The sequence below is a fragment of the Setaria viridis genome, chromosome 9 (assembly GCF_005286985.2).
Source record: "Setaria viridis chromosome 9, Setaria_viridis_v4.0, whole genome shotgun sequence".
Classification (NCBI taxonomy): Eukaryota; Viridiplantae; Streptophyta; class Magnoliopsida; order Poales; family Poaceae; genus Setaria; species Setaria viridis.
Genome location: NC_048271.2, coordinates 42,543,266 through 42,561,894, shown reverse-complemented (window position 1 = coordinate 42,561,894; position 18,629 = coordinate 42,543,266). Strand labels below are relative to the sequence as shown.

General features: G+C 45.6%; 3 protein-coding genes and 1 pseudogene across 4 annotated transcripts; 2 read left to right on the top strand and 2 right to left on the bottom strand.

Moving 5' to 3' along the window:
* Positions 1-475: 475 nt before the first annotated feature.
* On the bottom strand, positions 476-4,151 carry LOC117837019 (probable serine/threonine-protein kinase PBL28; annotated as a pseudogene).
* A 133-nt stretch (positions 4,152-4,284) lies between these two features.
* On the bottom strand, positions 4,285-7,677 carry LOC117837021 (uncharacterized). Its single transcript, XM_034716570.2, has 2 exons — positions 7,471-7,677; positions 4,285-4,534 (listed from the first exon to the last, which is right to left on the bottom strand). Exons 1-2 carry the CDS (start codon positions 7,588-7,590, stop codon positions 4,400-4,402), a joined length of 255 nt encoding a protein of 84 aa, XP_034572461.1. The 5' UTR covers positions 7,591-7,677; the 3' UTR covers positions 4,285-4,399.
* Positions 7,678-7,744: 67 nt separating this feature from the next.
* LOC117837020 (non-specific lipid transfer protein-like 1) lies at positions 7,745-12,650 on the top strand. Of its 2 annotated transcripts, none has more exons than XM_034716569.2 (3): positions 7,745-8,206; positions 10,831-10,854; positions 12,337-12,650. In XM_034716569.2, the coding sequence occupies exons 1-3, from the start codon at positions 7,843-7,845 to the stop codon at positions 12,477-12,479; spliced, it is 531 nt and encodes a 176-aa protein (XP_034572460.1). In that variant the 5' UTR covers positions 7,745-7,842; the 3' UTR covers positions 12,480-12,650. The 2 variants fall into 2 exon arrangements, with proteins under 2 accessions (XP_034572460.1, XP_034572459.1); XM_034716568.2 differs by lacking the exon at positions 7,745-8,206 and adding an exon at positions 10,077-10,514.
* Positions 12,651-12,786: 136 nt separating this feature from the next.
* Positions 12,787-18,038, top strand: LOC117837017 (receptor like protein kinase S.2). The gene is made up of 2 exons (XM_072290612.1): positions 12,787-15,830; positions 15,913-18,038. The coding sequence occupies exon 2, from the start codon at positions 15,914-15,916 to the stop codon at positions 17,837-17,839; it is 1,926 nt and encodes a 641-aa protein (XP_072146713.1). The 5' UTR covers positions 12,787-15,830; position 15,913; the 3' UTR covers positions 17,840-18,038.
* The last annotated feature ends 591 nt before the right edge of the window (positions 18,039-18,629 follow it).

Genomic DNA, 18,629 nt, shown 5'->3' with positions numbered 1-18,629 from the left:
TTGTTCTATTAGGCGTACCTGTCGCTGGACGGTTTCCTGAAGTGGACGGGTCTGACCAAGGGCGGCTGAGGCAATCCATCGAGCGCTTGACCTGCGCGTGCAGAACGGAGTCTTGAGCGCGTCGCCAGTCAACCCCCGCTCGCGCGCGGGTCTGGAATCTGGATCGGTGCTTGTCGACGCGCGTGCGCTGGCGTGGGTGTGGGGGCGGCGGCGAGGGACGCCGTGCAGCGTGCGCCCGTGACGCAAACGCAAGCCCGCACCGGCGTGGGCAGAACAAGCGCGTCAAGTATCTTCTGTCCAATGCCTCTGACTCCTTTTTTAGCGAACCATCGAGGGCGGGCCTTGGCGAACATGACGGCGCTCGGCGGCAGCAACAGAGTTGACGGGTTTTGTCGGGGGTTTGGAACAGGGAGATGCGCGATTAGGTCCACAAGGAAGCTGAAGAATGACTGATCCGGTTCGAAACTGGGATGGGTAAGCCACAAAACGACTCTATGTCAGCTCAGCTGGCTGCTGCAAATTCTTGACGGCAGTTTGTAAAATGAGGTTATGAACTCATGTAATCGTGGGTGCTCTAAGTATTCAGAGATGTAGTATTTTGCATCCTCTGCTAATGTCATATAGTTGTAGACGAGGATCATCTCACCCATCGCATCGCAGTAACTGACTAGTGGTAAAACATTATAACGGAGGTGCTTCGAGGACATCCCTATCACAGTTAGAAAGTCACGCTCACCTCGCGAAGAGTCCGAGTTGCGGTGCTTGATAGCCACAATGGTTTTGCCACCATTAATCTTGCCATCGTACACGCTACCAAATGCACCCTGACCAATAAGGAGTGACCAATTAAAGTTGTTTGTGGCAGCCTTCATCTCTGCAAGAGAGAACTCACGACACAGGCCGGACAGCGAAAACTTGGCAGGGACGATGGTCGCTGCTGCTGGAGGTGTTGGCTTGCTCTTCCACCCAAGAGAACAGATCTACTCGTTGTCCTTGATCCTGATATGAAGCTTTCCTTAGTATCCGAAGACGTTCCATGACATCAACCATCTCAGGCCGTTTGCCCCTTTCCATGGTTAGGCATTCGCCTGCTAACTTTGCAACCCTTTCAAGAATCTTCATGTTATCCTTGCTTGCAATTTCAGCATCAAACATCCCTCTCACACCTTTGACCCCACTTGCAAGAGCGTTGGTAAATGCAGACACAATGTTGACGTTGTCGACTACTGCTATTGCCTTTTTCCTAGCGATCAGTTCAAGGAGGACGACTCCAAAGCTATAAACATCAGACTTCACAGTGAGGCACCCATCCCGAGCAAACAAAGGATCCATGTAACCTATGCTCCCTATTACACTCTTGGTGAGTAATGTCTTATCCGTGTTGACTAGTCTTGATATTCCGAAGTCAGACAATTTCGCATGAAAGTTGCTATCTAAGAGTATGTTACCAGGCTTGATGTCCCCATGGATAACCTGAGTATACATGTGAGAATGCATGTACGCCAACGCCTCCGCACACTCGATGGCAATCCTAAGTCTCACATCAAAAGGGATGGGACCGTTGTTATTGTGAAGAAAATCACTCAGATTTCCATTAGCGATATACTCAGTGACCAGCATAAGGGCATTTTCCTCTTCACAGTAACCAATGAGCCTCACTACATTCTTGTGGTTGATTTCACGATGGACGATCAACTCTTTAGCAAAGTTTTCTTTCACATTGCGGATAAACCTTTTCACTGCAACCATGTTTCCGTCATCAAGAACCCCTTCATATACTTCTCCAAAATGACCACTGCCAAGACTAGTTCTATAGTTGTTGGTCATTCTGTCTATGTCACCTTCTGTAAAGCATTTTATGCTATGATTACTATGCGCCATCCATTTGGAGCTATCAGCTTCTTGGATAAGTTCCATCACGTTTGTGGGGGACTACTCCTGTGGAAACAGTGAAGTTCATAAATATGACAGCTAGCCTTAAGTAAAACACACAGAAGATGATCGATGCAGAAAAAAAAAATCAGAACCTTGGTCTTTATAGTTCTTTTCTTTGTACTAATTGGTACTTCTGGCAGTGCACTGTTTATGTCAACAGGTTCTGAGAACCTAGTTAGCCACTTAGCCAGTAGCCTGTAACAAAGAGTTCTTTTCCACCCAATTCAACGAATGAGTTCCAGCTCTCTGATGTTTCTTTGGGGATCAGAAAAGACCAAAACCAGGGAGTTGTTGACTTAAATGGTGGTTCCAAAGTATTAGTTCAGTTCAGCTTCATCCAACGCATGCGGGCCTGCTGGCTTCAGCTTATAAGCCGGCTGAAAAGCTGAAACAGCTGATTTATTGTGAGAGAAAAATACTGTTTGGTGGCTGATAAGCCAGCTGAATAAGCTGAAGCGAACAGGCTCGCAGATTTTTACAGTGCAAGAGGAGTTCCAAGAATCCACGAGATATGTAGTGACGTGTAGTTGAAAGTCAGAAACAAATGTCCGTTGACCAAAAAAATAGGTGTGCCTTTCATTAGAAACAACAATAACAGCATGACATTGCTTGCTTAGCTTTCGATTGGTTCAAAAAGAAATTGGACTAATATGGCAATTAATTTGGGTAAATCGGAGAATCTATTCAGATGTTGGGAGTTAATAGCAGTACCTACTATCTACAGGAGAACTAAGTATTAAGTTTACGGTGATGAGTGGTATACTCTGAATCCACAGGAGCTTATTTTTCATTCAGATGTTCATATAAGGGAAGATCGAAGGCATGCAAGTAGTAGCAAGGTCAATTTCTTGATCAGCCATGTTTCCTCAAAAGAAGGGGGCTGTGACACCCGGCCCAATTTGGTTGGCCCAGTGTGGCCCATGAGCGCAAGCGCGCATGTTTAGTATTACGTTGCTAGTTGAGCAAGAGTGGAGCTAATTTATAAACCTTTGTCAACCAGCCATAGCATCTTCGGGTTAACCCTTTTACACGAAGCGAGGACGAAAGTGTAAGTAGGGTGCTATGTGTACGCGTGCCCACCCCTCGGAAGGGTTGGACGGGTGCGGCTTTGGAGGACGGGGTGTTACAGGTAAAAGGGAAACTTGACGGATAAGCTGAGTTGCAGGTATCCGGAGAATTTTTAGACGGATATAATGTCTATCTAGGATTAAAATTGCAAAGGGGTAGCTTCTAATAAGGATGACGATCGAGCGAGCATGGTTGATCACGACATACCTGCTACGGATGGGTTTGCGGGTGCCAAGGTCGAATATAATCGTCTCCCTCCTCCAGTGCACGACGCTTACCTGGCTGCCATGGAAGGAAGCATCAAGCCATCTTATGTGTGCAGAAGGTTGAAGACAATATCTGGTCAACGGGTCAACCGTGTGCCGTGCCAATGCGGCCCCCCTGTGGTAGGAGTAGGACTGAGAAACTTCCTTTTTCCGCGTCCCATCCCGCCGGAAGGTAGGCCCGCCTTTCTCGATGTTTTGACCAAGGAGGCTGTTGAGGCATTTCGTCGAGCATCCGTAGTGCGCGTGGAGGATGAGGACCACCAATTCGGCAACTCACCATCGCCGCGGCGCAGGCGGTCACACGATCACAGCATCTCGACCGCTGCCGGGTGCCGCCGGTCACTTGCCAGTCGACACGCCCCGCGCGTTCCCATCCCGTGGGGGGGAGCCGGTTTGGGCGAGTGCCAGAAGCCGCGCGCTGTGCAGCGCGCGTCCGTGCCGCAGCCACGATTCGCGGAGGGCTGGGTTGTGCAAGCGCGGTCCGGGAAGAGGAGAACGACTCGTGCAGAGTTGTGTCTCGCGTGCAGCGGTGCAGGTTACCATTCCATCCACCAGCAGGCGAGCGCGAGCCGAAGGGTTGCTGCAACTCCGGCCTGCCATGTTCTGCCGCATGCTACCGCGGCGTTGCTTTGGCGGATACAGAGCTTGGCCGCAGATGTGTTTTGGTGTGTACTGTTACGGTAAATGTTTTTTTGACATTTTGTGCAAGGGCACGGCGGCTGCAGAGTGCAGACAGGCTATGTGCTTTGGCAAGTCTTATTACGATTGCGATGCTTCTTATCTTGCGGCTAAGCTCCAGCTTTACCCAAGCTGGCACGTGTAATCAGCTTTACTCCATGAACCATGAGGGAATATGCGCTTATTTCTTGACGCATCTGCAGTGAGAATTTGTTTTTTTTGGAAGTAAATGCAGTGGGAATTTGTTAGATGGGCAATCAGACACGATTTGTTCGTTGGTGGAAGGAGGCAACTAAATAGGGCTCTGAAACCATTGCCTTCTCGCTAAACTCCTGAATGACTTCAAACACATCCAGATTACTAATAAACATATGCCATGGTACATTATGTTATCGAGTTTATCACATCTGCCAAGGCGTTTTACAACTTCCATGAGGCAGGACGCTCTCATCTCAGTAAATGTTGTTGTCGAACACCCAGGGCTCGTGTTGGAACAGCTCGCGGCCGTTCATCTGTACCGCTCCTGATGCGATATCAGCAGCTCGCTTCTGAGCTGCTTCAGCTTTCCTCGCGGCTTCCTCTGCATCCTGCAGGTCAGGAACGCGAACAAGTCATCAGATAAATGCTCGCATATACCTGACCAGATTACATTCCTCAGTCACAGAAAAAACAATAAACAGCAGAGGTTAGTCGTTGACAAACCTCAGAGTATCAACTAAACAAAAAGAATGCTTAAAAATCAGCACGTAATCAATTATGCTGTTTGGAATGTAGTAACAAACTACTTAACTACACCATCCAGAGAGAACAGAAGAAATTTCAGTAGCATTCAGTTTTAGTAAAGCAGGAAATCACCCCTATAACTTGCACCTGACACATGACAGAATAACAGCTATCAAGGTACATTTGATGTAGGGTACAGTATCAACATGTGGGAGTTTGGAAAACGTAGCCAATGCAAGATATGGACGACGGTAGGTAGATGGATTGAGACACTAGAAAGAATCACAACACTCCAGTGCAACAAGTCAGCTCGTTCAGCTTTGCTCAAAAGCAGGGCAAGTTAAAACGATTAAGTTTCTTTGGAGTTGGGTGATTTATGTTTCAAGGAAGCTGCAGCCAGTGCAATCAGACAAATCTGGAAGGTGCAAAACGAAAACAAATGCAAACTCTTCGCTGGGGTGGCATACCAAAACAAATCCTAAGCAACATACATTATAAGAAAGGTCAGTCCTGTGAGGCTGTGACCCATTATGCAAGCTCTGTTATGCCAGCCAGTAAACACAAAAGCATATCCTACATTCCTGCTAGATTTTTGTTTTCCCAAAGAGGTTTGCTGCAACTTGTTACTTGGATAGTTGAACTGGAATGCAAACTGTTAATTCTATCTTCCAATGGATACAGATTCCATAGTTGAATGTGGGACACAAACAGCCATTTGTCCGTAAATGAAAATGAGGAAAGATTTCAATGCAGTGATCGTTTATACATGCTGGAATCTGTGAAAGAGAAAATGGACGGGTTCTTCAACTTGAGAAACAGAGTTTCTCAACATAGACAGCAGATCATTACCTAACACCAGCCCTCTCAAATGAATTACAAAATAAGATGACAATTTGAGTTCTCTTTGATCAATAGCAAAGCTTAGTTGTGGCCAGGGTGGGCCATGCCCCCGCCCCCTGCCAAACAAAAAACTCCATGGATTAAGCCACTGTTTAGTGATATTGAGGGTTGAAATTAGTGTTGCCACACCCCCCCCCCCCAAACTCTCTGCTCAAGCTTCTCCACTGTCTTTGATGATATCACATCAAAAAGCTCATACACTCAGATGCATAATGCATAATGCAATACATAAAGGTTTTTATGACTGATGAAATCGAGACAAAAAAAAAGGAAGAGAAATTTCTAGCATGAGTCAACAAACCAAGACCTATAAACTCAATATAACTTTGACATATATCTATATATGCACGCTACAAGTTTATTTATAGGTCCCTGGAAAAAGGGTGAATTTGAGATCATCACAAACTCATAAATGTAAAACGCTACTTGTTCACTGGAATAGAAACAACATTGACTCTTGTTTTGAGGAGTGTACCTCAATACAATTTCATATCAGCACTAATATTGGAACCAATTGCTATACCTTGTCTAGTAATAGCATTTTACTTTACTCTTCTAGTCTCTAATGCACGAGTAGCAGAACAGAATAAGAACATCCAGCTTATCATAATGCAACAATAACTTGAGTCTCAATATACACTGCAATACTCTCCAGATTTTATTGCTTTAGCAAAACTACATAAGATTTGCAAGAACTTCCAACAAAAAGGATGAAAGAGCACAGGGTAATACTGGTAGCAAACAACTGTTTCTGTTTCATGGAGGTTGTAACTTCCTAGATAATTGATAATCACACAGGGAAATGTCACAACCCAAACCGTGAAAGATGACAACATAACCTCAGGGTATGCCAGCAACAAAATTATGCATACACTTGGCATGGACATCAATAGACAGAACCAGAGAAGAGGCCATAAGAACTTTGTACAACGATATACAGGATTTGCAAGAAAAAGTATATGCTTCAAGTTGCAGAAGAAATACAGTGCACGAATTTGGCAAGATCAGTTGGTATTTGAGTAACAAGAATGTGAAATCAAACTAAAGATGAAACAAGGCCTTTCCAACCTCTTGGTAAGGTCACAATTTCACTTAAAAAAGACCACATAGTTTAGAACACTAAAATCAAAAGAAAAATGTCTTAATTAAACAGAATTTCATTACTCAATAATTATCAAACCAACCAGCTCAAACTAGGGGTAGCAATGTAACTTGTATCCGTTTGATACAGACATGACATAGATTTCCGATCCAATTAACAATTCCTCTTCTATTTGTACTTGTATTCATTGTCTATATTTCTTATCTTTATTCACAACATTTCACGATTCTTGAGATAAATAAATGAAATGGAACTATTACACGTATGATAAAGAAGTATCATTGATATCTTCACATCAAACAAGTTATAAATTCATCCACTTCTAACTAAATGGAAGCTAATGAGCCACGAGGAACTATTTGATCTGTTTTGATCCCTAGCCGAAACAATCACAATGTTAGATTCTCACAGGAACTTTGCAGATAACTACTTCAGTATGACAACCCGCCAGGAACTTGCAACCTATAATCAATAAATATAATTACAGACAAAGATTACCTAAAGAAAATTAGAGATACAAAGCCACATGCCACGGAAAAGAACCTCAGGACAAAACTAATTAACAAAAACTAGGATTCTAACTAAATTCGCAATATCATCGCATCACCACACCTAAATCCAGCACTCAAAACCGACACTTCTAAAGCTTAGTGAATGGGGAAACCATAAAGATCGAAAATTTAATTCGTCTACTCATGCACAGGAATTTAGATCGAATCGTGAATTTTGCAAACCTAAAAAAATTGATGGTATAAGAAGTAAGCGAACTTTCTAGTTGGGGAAGGGGGGAAAAAGGACCTTGCGCTGCTTCCAGGAGAGGAACTGCGCAGCGCTGATGGGCTGCGCCCTCGCAGCGGTCGCGGGCTCGCCGGCGGCGGCGGCCTGCGGTGGGGCAGTACCCTCGGCTTCTGCTCCCATCGCGAGGATCTGCGAATTTCTGGGGGAAGGGGGTGACGACTTGAGAACGGAAAAATCAAAATGAAACGGGGAACCTGAGCGCGGTCAAGCGGGGCCTCTCCATAAAGGCAGCCCAGTCCACGTCTCCTTTCCTCCTCTCTGACCTGTCCACTCCCCGCGGCCCACCAACTTCGGAAAACCCCCACCACCTCCAGTCCTCCACTCCCCTCTCCGCTCCTCACTCGAGCCGAGCGCCCGAGCACCAGCGCAGCCATGGCCGCCCTCCCCGCTGCCCGCGCCGCCGCCGTGGCGTGGCTCCTCCTCGCGCTCGCCGCCTCTGCCGCAGGGGCGGGCTCCAACTCCCCGGCGCCAGCGCCGGCGCCGGCAATGGATTGCATCGCGGCGGCCTCGAGCCTGATCGACTGCATGGGCTACGTGTCCCCGGATAGCTCGGAGAAGAGCCCGTCCAGGGCCTGCTGCGGGGAGGTCAAGACCGCCGTGGCCAACCCCTCCGTCGTCGACTGCCTCTGCTCCCTCGCCGGCTCCAAGAACCTGGGCATTCCCATCGACATGAAACGCGTGACATCGCTCCCCGGCGCCTGCGGCGCGTCCAACTTCGTCTCCAGCAAGTGCAACAGTGAGAACCGCCCGCGCCTTCCCTCCTCCATGCTGCTTCTCCCTGGCATTGCTTCTTGCTTATGCTTCAGTACATCTTATGTGTACAAGAAACTTAGTACCGTGCCATCTCATCCTTCGAGAAACCATACCAAAATTATGAATTTTTTTTCAATGGGATTTCACTGTCTCTTTGATGTCTCTTAAGGATTTTAGTGTAGAGGTCCTCTGGTACTTTAAGCAATTTCGATTTGATCCAACATTTCTCTCCCTTTCTGCCCTCAAAGAAAAGAAAAGAAACGAAACAAAACTCCTCTCCCTTTCTGTTTCAGTATCACGACACGACATCCGTGATCCGTCTGATCAGTTCCATATATGAAGTGCAGGAGAAATTGACACATAGTACTAGGTTGTGCTCTATGAATTTCGTTCTCTTAGGCTTGTTTAGATCTTCGAGTATGAACAGAACAAAAATCAGTTAAAACTGTAACTTAAACTGGCAAAATAAAATCTGAATTTAAGATGTCAGAGAGTACAGAGCAGATATTGTTTAACTATGGCCTTGTATAACGGTACTGTCCCTACTTGTTGTTTGTTTGAAACTTTCTTAGGGCCGTTTGGATCTGATAAAGATTCCATAATCTAGTAAAAAAATTCACTATCCAAACCAAACAGAGCGGATTCTACTATAGGGTTCTAGAATCCCCACCCATAATCCATAATCCCCTCTCCCCTAGCTTATGGAGCATTCTGAGATGAGAAATTACAATTTTACGTCGCTCCAACTCTTTGCCTATGAAAGAAAAAGAGGAGACAAAGGCATTGTAGATATTTGGCTTTTACAACCAATATCTGGATTACAATAAAGGGATCCAAACAGGCTATCAGACTGGTTTGGAATAAATCATACCTTCTGAAATTATTTATGTAAAATGCGTGATGTCTGTTGTGAGCTATTCCTCTCAAAAACGATTTGCATTCGTCCTGAGGAAACCCTATAGATTGCTGAATTTACATTGCTTCAAGTGCATTACATGTCAATCATTGTTGCGGCGATGATTGTGTGCACTTGAATCAGTTTAAATTGGATGGCCCTGCAACACAAAGCAATGTCATGGTGATGACATATCGTCTTTTAAAGATAATTATAAATGACTCTTATTCTATTATTTGGATGCCTATTTTTTTAAAAAGAAATTGCATATTATTTGAAAGAAAGCAGTATCTAATAATTTTGACGTGCCAGAGGACTCAACACGAACCCAAAGAAATCGAAGTTTCCAAAAGCATGCCCTTATTCCTTTTCCCTATTTAATTATTTTCCTCTATTGTGCTCGAGTTTCTAATCATGTCCGATTAGCACGTTCGGCGGTTGCTTAGTCTAAATACACATGGTATTAGTAAAAAGATGACATTTGTTTTCTTGCAAACACATTACAAACCGAATCTTATTATTTACTACCGTTCAAATTTAAATCGGCTTGATTTTTCTAGGTACATAATGTTTACCATGCATTTAAATGTAAATTATATCTAGATATATAAAAAACTATTTATTTATACATGGATGGAGTAGATTCGTTTGGTCACTGCACCAATGCTGAAGAGTTCTAAAATCATTTGGCTGCTAAAACCGAGGACAACTCTTTCAAATTCAAACGAGAAAATGAGAATGTACCGAACACGCAAACCGGTCAACAAACCTCTGATTCCCCCGCTCATGCGGTCATGCCAACCTTGCCGCCGTAGTCATCCCGTCTCAAGCCTCTCCGTAAAGGCAGCCAGCTGCCGAGCCAGCCAGGGCACGTCTCATTCCTGCCGTGCCGCCGCCTGTGACCTGTCCACACGCCGCGTCCCACCAGCCTACGAAAACCCCCACCCCCACCCCCACCCCCACTCATCACCTCATTCCCCGCTCCACTCCACTCCACTCCGCTCCTCCCCACTCGAGCCGAGCGCCACCGCAGCAGCCATGGCACGCACCGCAGCCCGCGCCGCCGCCGCCGTGGCGTGCCTCCTCCTCGCGCTCGCCTCCTCCGCCGCGGGGAAGGGCTCGCACTCCCCTGCCCCGGCGCCGGCGGTGGACTGCATCGCGGCCGCCGCGGGCCTGGCCGACTGCCTCAACTACGTCTCCCCGGGGAGCACGGAGAAGAGCCCGTCCAAGACCTGCTGCGGGGAGGTCAAGACCGCCGTGGCCAATCCCGCCGTCGTCGACTGCCTCTGCTCCCTCGCGGGCAACAAGAACCTGGGCTTACCCATCGACATGAAACGCGTGCTCGCGCTCCCCGGCGCCTGCGGCTCGTCCAACACCGTCTTCAGCAAGTGCCACAGTGAGCGCCGCCCCGTGGAACCCTCCTCCTTCCTGGCCTTTGTTTCTTCTTGCTTAAATTTCAGCATATCTCGTGTGTACACGGAACTTAGTATCATGCCGTCTCCTTCAAGAATTTCCCCCCTTTTGTCCTGAAACCATACCTAAATTATGAAAAAATTCTTGGGATTTCACCGTCTCTTCGATTTCTCTTAGGGATTTAAGTGTAGATGTTCGGAGTCAGTAATCTTTGATCAGTTAGGTTCTGTTCTCCTCTGCTACACTAAGCAATTTCGATCTGATCTAACATTTGTCTCTTTTGATTTGCTTGCTTGCAGTTTCCGCGGGTTCTCCTGCCGAAGGTAACTCCTCTCCCTTTCTCTTTCGCTATCATGGCATGCGTCTGATCTGCACGCCTTCTATTATACCATGGATGGACACATAGTACTAGATCGTGCTCTATGAATTTGTTGCGTTAGGCTTGATTAGATCTTCAAGTATGAACAGAACGGAAATCTGGTAATACTGTAACTTTAATTTGGAAAATAAAATCTGAATTTTAGCTGTCACAAAGTACAGGACAGATCATATGCCAACAAAAAATGAGTTGTCTTTCTACTAGAAGGAGGTGAGCTGTACCACGCTCAAAACAAAGAGGCATTGTTCTTTCCCATGAGTGGCACTCCAGTGTCGATCACTGGATTGGCATAAATGGGTCCACCACAGTGTTTGTTGCCCCGCAAACAAAGTAGACTATTCTCAGTTTTCCGTTACCTTTGCATCTTTGCGAGTGATTGGATCACATGTGAGCAACCAAATGATTTTGACAGGAGCATATGAATTAAAAGAAAGCTTTTTTATGAATCGATCAACCCATGTTGTTAAATGCAAACGATCTAGTTAGAAATGTAATGGTTGCCATTCGCATTAACTTGTATGCTAGGAGTATGCTTGGTTTGAGCTACAGATAGTGACATTTAAGCTACTTTGTTAGGCCATTTGTGTGAAAGGTGTAAGACCTGCTTCTGCAGCCCATCTTTAATCACTTATGAAGACGAGACAATTTTGTTAGGCTGCTCCATTTCTGTGGCAGAGTAGGGTGAATCATGATGGTACTAGTATATTCTTAGGTTAGCATCCCAACCTGGAACATTTCATTGTTTGTCCTTAATCTGGCACTAGATTGTTGATCTCCGTGCAAAAGGTCTGTTTAGTTAATTCCTGGAGATCCGCAGCCGTTCTTGTCACTGTAGTCACGGGCTCAGGCTGACTGGCAAGTCACGGGGGTACTCATCACTCATCAGGATGCAATCAAAGTGGACAGCCAGCATTTTGCTGGGCCACACCACGTTCTTGTAGAGAGTACTTATCTGTCTCGGGTTTTTCTCGAGAGACCGTGGAACGTGTTGAATAATCTGTGTGACCAAGCTCTTGAGTGATGTTGATTTATGAGAGCCGTGCTGGAGTGAAGGCAACCGCTGGACTGAATGGCCCATCTTGCCAGGGGCTAGAAATTTTGGTCCAGTTGCAATGTCTGGTGCTTTCCCTCCATCGGTTGAGGAAGGAGAGTTTGCTTTCTTGGTAGTCTCGTGTAAACAGATGTTGGCGAGCCTAGGAAACTGACGAGTCTCGTGGTTTCCCATCTAAAAACTGACAGCTCACCCGATGGCTTGGCCGTTGTGAAAAAACTGCTATTGTTGCTGTCACTCATGGTGCATGGTGTCTCAATTTCAGACTGCCATTGTCCTCTTACCTGATATATCTGACGGGAAATATCTGTTGAGCCAACCGCGAAAATGTTGGTTCCGGCTTCTGACCTTCTTGTTGTGAACTTGTGATTGCAGCACCTGGAGCGTCTACCGGGGGATCACCGAGCGGCGGAGCGACCGCGTCCCCGCCGAAGGCCGCGGCGAGCTCTCGGATGACGGCAACCGCCCTCGTGGCCGCCGTGGTGGCACCGCTGCTCGCCTACTGCTACCTCCTCTGAGCTGAGGGATACCTTCCGCGCATGCTGCGCCGTCCTGGCTGAGTGAGAGTGACCGTCCTTTTATTGCGATTATCCCGTCTTGCTGCGCGCCGTGATTCAGTTACCTCTGCTGTTGACATGTACTGCTACTTGAGCTGTTTTATGGAGTATTCGACTGACTTCCCGTGCTTCCATCAATGCTGCCTAGCACCGGTAGAATTCGGTTTTCCGGCTCGTGAAGTCGTGCCGACTGTCGGATAGGTGCGTAGTGCGATAACTGATAAGTGGTATATAGGAACAGAATAAGAGAATCCGTTCAATCTTGTCGGTTCCAGAAACACTTGGAACAAGTAAAGATGTGTTGGTTACACAACCTTAAGCTGCTAAAACTGGATCCAGAAAGACACAACATTACAGGTAGAACGTCGCCCACGGACTCGCTGTGTTCTCTGCTGAACAAGTTACAGTGACGAGAGGCCTGCATCTGTGAGGTGGTTGTGTTGCTGCGATGAGCAGGCAAGGGGTTATTCATTGCGGTTGCGGTTGCGGTTTGCACAGCAAGATCCCCCTGGATGATCAGAGGTGGAGGGCGAGCGATTTCGATTGTACCAGGCCGAAACTTGTGTTGAGAAGGATCGACGCGGACGACACGCCTTCTTTATAGCCCCAGCCACGACAGCTCCTGCTCGTCTGTTTGACAATCGCTCCATCCCCTCTGCCGGTCATCCCGGCATGCTCTTGTGGCGGGCGCAAGCCGGACACTGCCTTGCAGGCGCGGGCTTGCGGCGCCCACGCGCAAGGGGCACCCAAGCGAGCGCGCGAGCAGAGTGCAAAACAGCGAGGCCTCTTCGCCTGGGCGATCGATCGGTAACCCATGGGTGCGCTGGGATAACCGGCAGCCAGGCGCTGTTCGCGGTGGCGGGCGTGGGTCCGTCGCCGCGCACAACACACATGCTCGATGAAATACCGCAACAGGTAATTTATCTTTTGCTTTTCCCTAGAACATGGCTAATTAATTATGTGCTTGTAAATCAAGACCCCCGAAGTCTAATGGCAATTTGTTTCTAGAACACGCAACTCTGGGTCCCACATTGTCACAAAATATACAAAGACAAAAGGGCATTCAGCGTTCCCTGAGGGTCCGTTTGGCACGGTTTTGGCTCGTGAAAAAATAACTCTAGCTCTGACTCATATGAAAAAGCAGCCTTTTTTAGTTCTAGCTTATTTTGTAGAAAAATATTTGGCAAAACGGCTTCTCCTAGCTTTTTAGAATGTATAGAAGATGTCAATTGTCCATTTTGCCCATGCATATGTATGTTGCTTGCCCATACAAGTTTTATGTGTGGCTCTATTGATAATGTGATTTGTGTGAAATAAAAAGATAATACCATTTTTCCTTCTTCCTTTTTTTCTATTTATTTTTATCTTTTTTATTTTTCTTTTCTATTTTTTCCTTTCCTCCTTTCCTATTTCCCTTTCTTTCCGTACATCCTTATCCTCTTATACGGAGTCCACCGTCCGCTCTCCCAATCTCGCTCTCTCGTCTTCTCTCTCTCGTCTCTCTTGCTAGGCTACGCCGCCGATTCGACCTGCCGCTGAGCAGCTCTGCCGCTAGTGCGCCCCGCGGGGTCACGCCGTCATTGATCTGCCCAGCACCGCGCTGCCGCTGCTCCACCCCGCTGTCCGTCCGCGCCATCCAGCTGCGGCTGCACGCGTGCACCTGCTACCATTCGCGCCGGGCAGCTGCGACCTCTCATCACCGGTGAGCTTCACGCCGCCACCAGAGAGGTAGGAATGGCAATTTCGTTGCAATTCCAGCCAAGTTGAGGGATAGTTCCATTTGTCTTGGCGCAAGGGAGGAAGAGAAGCCGGGGGAAGCCACTTTTTTCGGCTCTCTCATCCTAGTTCAAAAACGCTAGAGGCTTTTACCGGCTTCTGGGAAGAAGCCGTTTTGATTTTTAGCGTTTGGTAGGGCTTCGGCATAAGCCGGCAAATAAGCCGGAGCCAAAGCCCGACCAAAGGGCTCCTAAGACGAAGAAGGCCTTTGGCGTCGAGGCTTGCTCGAAAGTTGACCCGGCATTTGCATCTCTTCTTCCTTTAATCCTTTCCATGAATCCTCTGTAGGCTACGCTATCCATGTTCCAACCATCACGATGCGAGTACTAAATATTGGTGGGAAATGATTCATTTTTGGCATCTGCAAATCCATCCCTGACAGGTATGTTGTGATCAGTAATGCTCGTGTTCACATGACAATCAAGCTATTTCCAGTTGACTTTTGGTTCTTCCCGTCGTAACAGAGATTCTCACCCTTGGTTGTCTAGTTCTTGGTGGTGTGATGCAGCTTATTCCCATTTGCTTCCTTTTCATGGTCTGAATCATAAAAATTTGGATTCTTTCTTGTCATAGGTAAAGTATTTCAATGATTACCTAATCAACATGAGAAATTGACGGTGCTTCCATGTATTAATGTTATTTCCTCAGACATCTGTTTACTATTTGTTCATCTTTGTATCAACAATTCTAGCAATGAAATTAAACAAAATGACCTGTATCATCCCTAGTTCTTTTTTTACATTATTCCCCTAGATGGAAACCATAATTAAAATCTGAGCAAAATGAAAAAACAAAGTACAAAAGAGCTCCACACCATCCAAAATGTTTTGGAACTTGGAAACACTCCTTTAAATCACACAAATCACTGTAACTTTTAGAGAACTTGCTTTACAGCTTTTAATCCATCACAAACTAAGACAAACAGACCTTTTGGTTTATGGTGTTAGCACTACTACTCTTCTCTTCCTTCACATATTTTAGAGAGTAATTCTATACTTAACTGCTGTTTCAATCTTCAATGTAAACCTTTTACAAAGAAACCTTTTTAATCTAGTTTATCACTATCATAACTAACATCCAATCCAGTTTCAATAAAACACAATTTTATCACTGATACCCCACTATTGTAGACAAGCAATGCCATATTGCCATAACTATGAAATATTACAAGATATAAAACAGATAGAGGAGATGATAAATAAGATATGGCCAGATCATTTCTAAAGGAAAATCAGCTGTGTTCATTATGCTAGTTACTAGATATTTCCTTGTTTCTTGGAGTTGCCATGGCACTGGTAAAATCTGGGTTACATTAAAACTGAATGTAATGCTCTGGAACTACTTATAGGTCAGTGTGTCCCCCACATTTAGTCTTTTTTCTTGAAGAAAAATATCAGGAGAGCTGTGATTCATCCATTGAAGATGGAGGATTAAAACTGCATATTACGGATTGGTTATTGTTGAGTTCTCTGGGAGAAATCTGAACAAAACACGGCAATTCCATTTGTATAGCGATAACAAAGTTTATAGTCAAAGGTACTGACTACTGTCTTTTGCTGTGCTGATCATCTCCTTATCCAAATGTAACTGTGAATTTACTCCTTCCCTACTTGCATAGGATGAATCTTCTCGGAAATAAAGTGATGGAACTGATGCAAGGGGCCGATAGATCAAAGTGGATAGTGCATAGTAATCATAACATAAAATGCTTCAGTAAAGGCGATATAGAACAAATTACGAACAACTACAGATATATTCTTGGGAGTGGTGGCTTTGGGGAAGTATATGAAGGAGTTCTTGAAGACAAAAGTATGGTTGCAGTGAAGAAGTTTATCCACAATGTGAAAGAGAACTTTGCTAAAGAGTTGACCATCCACTGTGAAATCAACCATAGGAATGTAGTTAGGCTCATTGGTTATTGTATAGACGAAAATGCCCTAACTATGGTCACCGAGTATATCCCTAATGGAAACCTGAGTGATGTTCTTCATCATGAAAATGCTCCCATACCTTTGGATATACGACTTAGGATTGCAACAGAGTGTGCAGAGGCATTGGCATACATGCACTCTCACATGTATACTCAAGTCATTCATGGTGATATTAAACCTGCTAATATACTGTTAGACAGCAACTTTAATGCAAAGTTATCAGACTTTGGAATATCAAGGCTAGTCACCACGGACAAGACACTATATACTGAGAATGTAATAGGGAGCATAGGTTACATGGACCCTTTGTTTGCAAGGGATGGGCGTCTCACTGTGAAGAGTGATGTTTACAGTTTTGGAGTTGTGCTCTTGGAACTGATCACTAGGAAAAGGGCCACAGCAGGAGATGTCAGCATTGTTTCTGTATTTACTGAAGATGTTGCAAGGGGGGTCAGAGAATTGAGAGAGATGATTGACCCTGAAATCGCAAATCAGAATAACATGATTATTCTTGAAGAGGTTGCAAAGCTAGCAATTGAATGCCTGAGAATGGAAAGGGACAGACGTCCTGAAATGATTGATGTGGCAGAAAACCTTCGAATGCTACAGAAAGCTTCACATCAGGGACAAGAACCAGTATATTTGTTTTCTTGGATAGGGAAATGCTTGCGAGCACCTCCAGCTGTAGTGAGTATGGCTACGAAGATTTTGCCATCAGACCTATGCCGCCATTTCTCATTTGAAGAGATAAAGGCTGCAACAAACAACTTTGACGAATCTCTCCTTGTCGGTGAGGGTGCATTTGGCAGTGTTTACCATGGAAAAATTGATGGAGGAGCAACTGAGGTTGCTATCAAACACCGGCAGCCGTGGTCCAAGTACCGTGCACCTGAGTTTTATGCTGAGATAGAGGTTATGTCAAAGCTCTGCCACCACCATCTTGTGCCACTAATTGGTCACTGCAATGAGAAGGACGAGTTGATCCTTGTCTATGAATACATGGCTCGTGGAAGTTTTCGCAAGCACCTCTACATGACCCAGGAGCCACGACTTACCTGGAAGCAGCGTCTGGAGATCTGCATTGGTGCAGCTCGGGGCTTGCACCACCTTCATCTGCTACAGATCATTCACCGCAACATTAACACATCCGATATTCTGCTGGATGAGGATTGGATTGCCAAGATTACAGGTATTGGTCTTTACACGACTGAGCCATCAACTGGTGAGACCACAACCTTCAAGAGCAGTGGTGGTCTTATTGATCCTGAATATTTCCGCACTTTTCAGCTGACCGAGAAATCGGATGTCTATTCTTTTGGTGCTGTATTGTTTGAGGTCCTCTGTGCCGGATCAGTTAGGAACTGCATTTTTCCAATACGAGTAGGTAACGTGGTAGATTGGGCACTGCAGTGCAAGCAGGAGGGTAACATTGATCAAATTGTTAGCCCATATATGAAAGGAAGAATTAATGCACAGTGTTTCCACAAGTTCATTGAAACTGCTGAGAAATGTGTTGCTGATCGGGGTATTGATCGTCCATCAATGGAAGATGTGCTTTTGGACCTCGAGTGTGCCCTTGAGTTGCAGGTGAGTGCAGAAGTAAACACAAGCTAATTCAACTTGGCTGATGTGATGGATGCATGGATGAGGAAGTTGTCATCACTCATCAGTATGGATGGATTCTGCTAAGGTGATGTGCTGGTGCTGTCTTCTAGAAGTGTTCGATTCCTTACAACATGTTTTCTTCAGTTTATATGCTGTTAATTTTCTACCATGCTGCTCGTATTAAATGTATTCTGTCACACGACATGTATTTTCTGTCTAGACTCTAGCGGTGGCTTGTATATATACTGGCCTAAGCCCCAAGGCGTGCGGGTGTGTTTGGATAGAGGGACGGGACGGGGTCATCCCACTTTTACATGTGTTTGGTTGGAGGTCAGGTGGAACGAGGACGGCATCAAAGTGGAATATTCCTCGAAAAGAGGGATGGAATGGTTCCTCCAAAACTGGCGGACCGATCCATCCCTCTTGGACGACGTCTTGCTCCCGTCTCCTCCTCGCGCCATCCCGTCTCCTCCTTGTGCCACTTGTAACACCCAGTGTTATTAAAAGCCTAAGAAGGTAATTTAGAGGTTAATGATGAAATTTGGATGCAACGGAGGTATTATGGACCAAAGTCAAATTTGAGTCAAATTTGACCAAAGATTCAAATTCAAGATTCAAGATTTAAAAATTCAAAGGACTCCCACAACCAAGAGTTGGGCGACAACTTGAGAAATGGAATCTTTAATTAACCATTCCAGAAGTTCTTGCCCCAAGAAACATGAATTTAAATTCCCGAATCAGAACTCAAAGAGGGGAACAAGTTACTATCGAGCTATCTGCCGAGAACTGAATGGCAGAG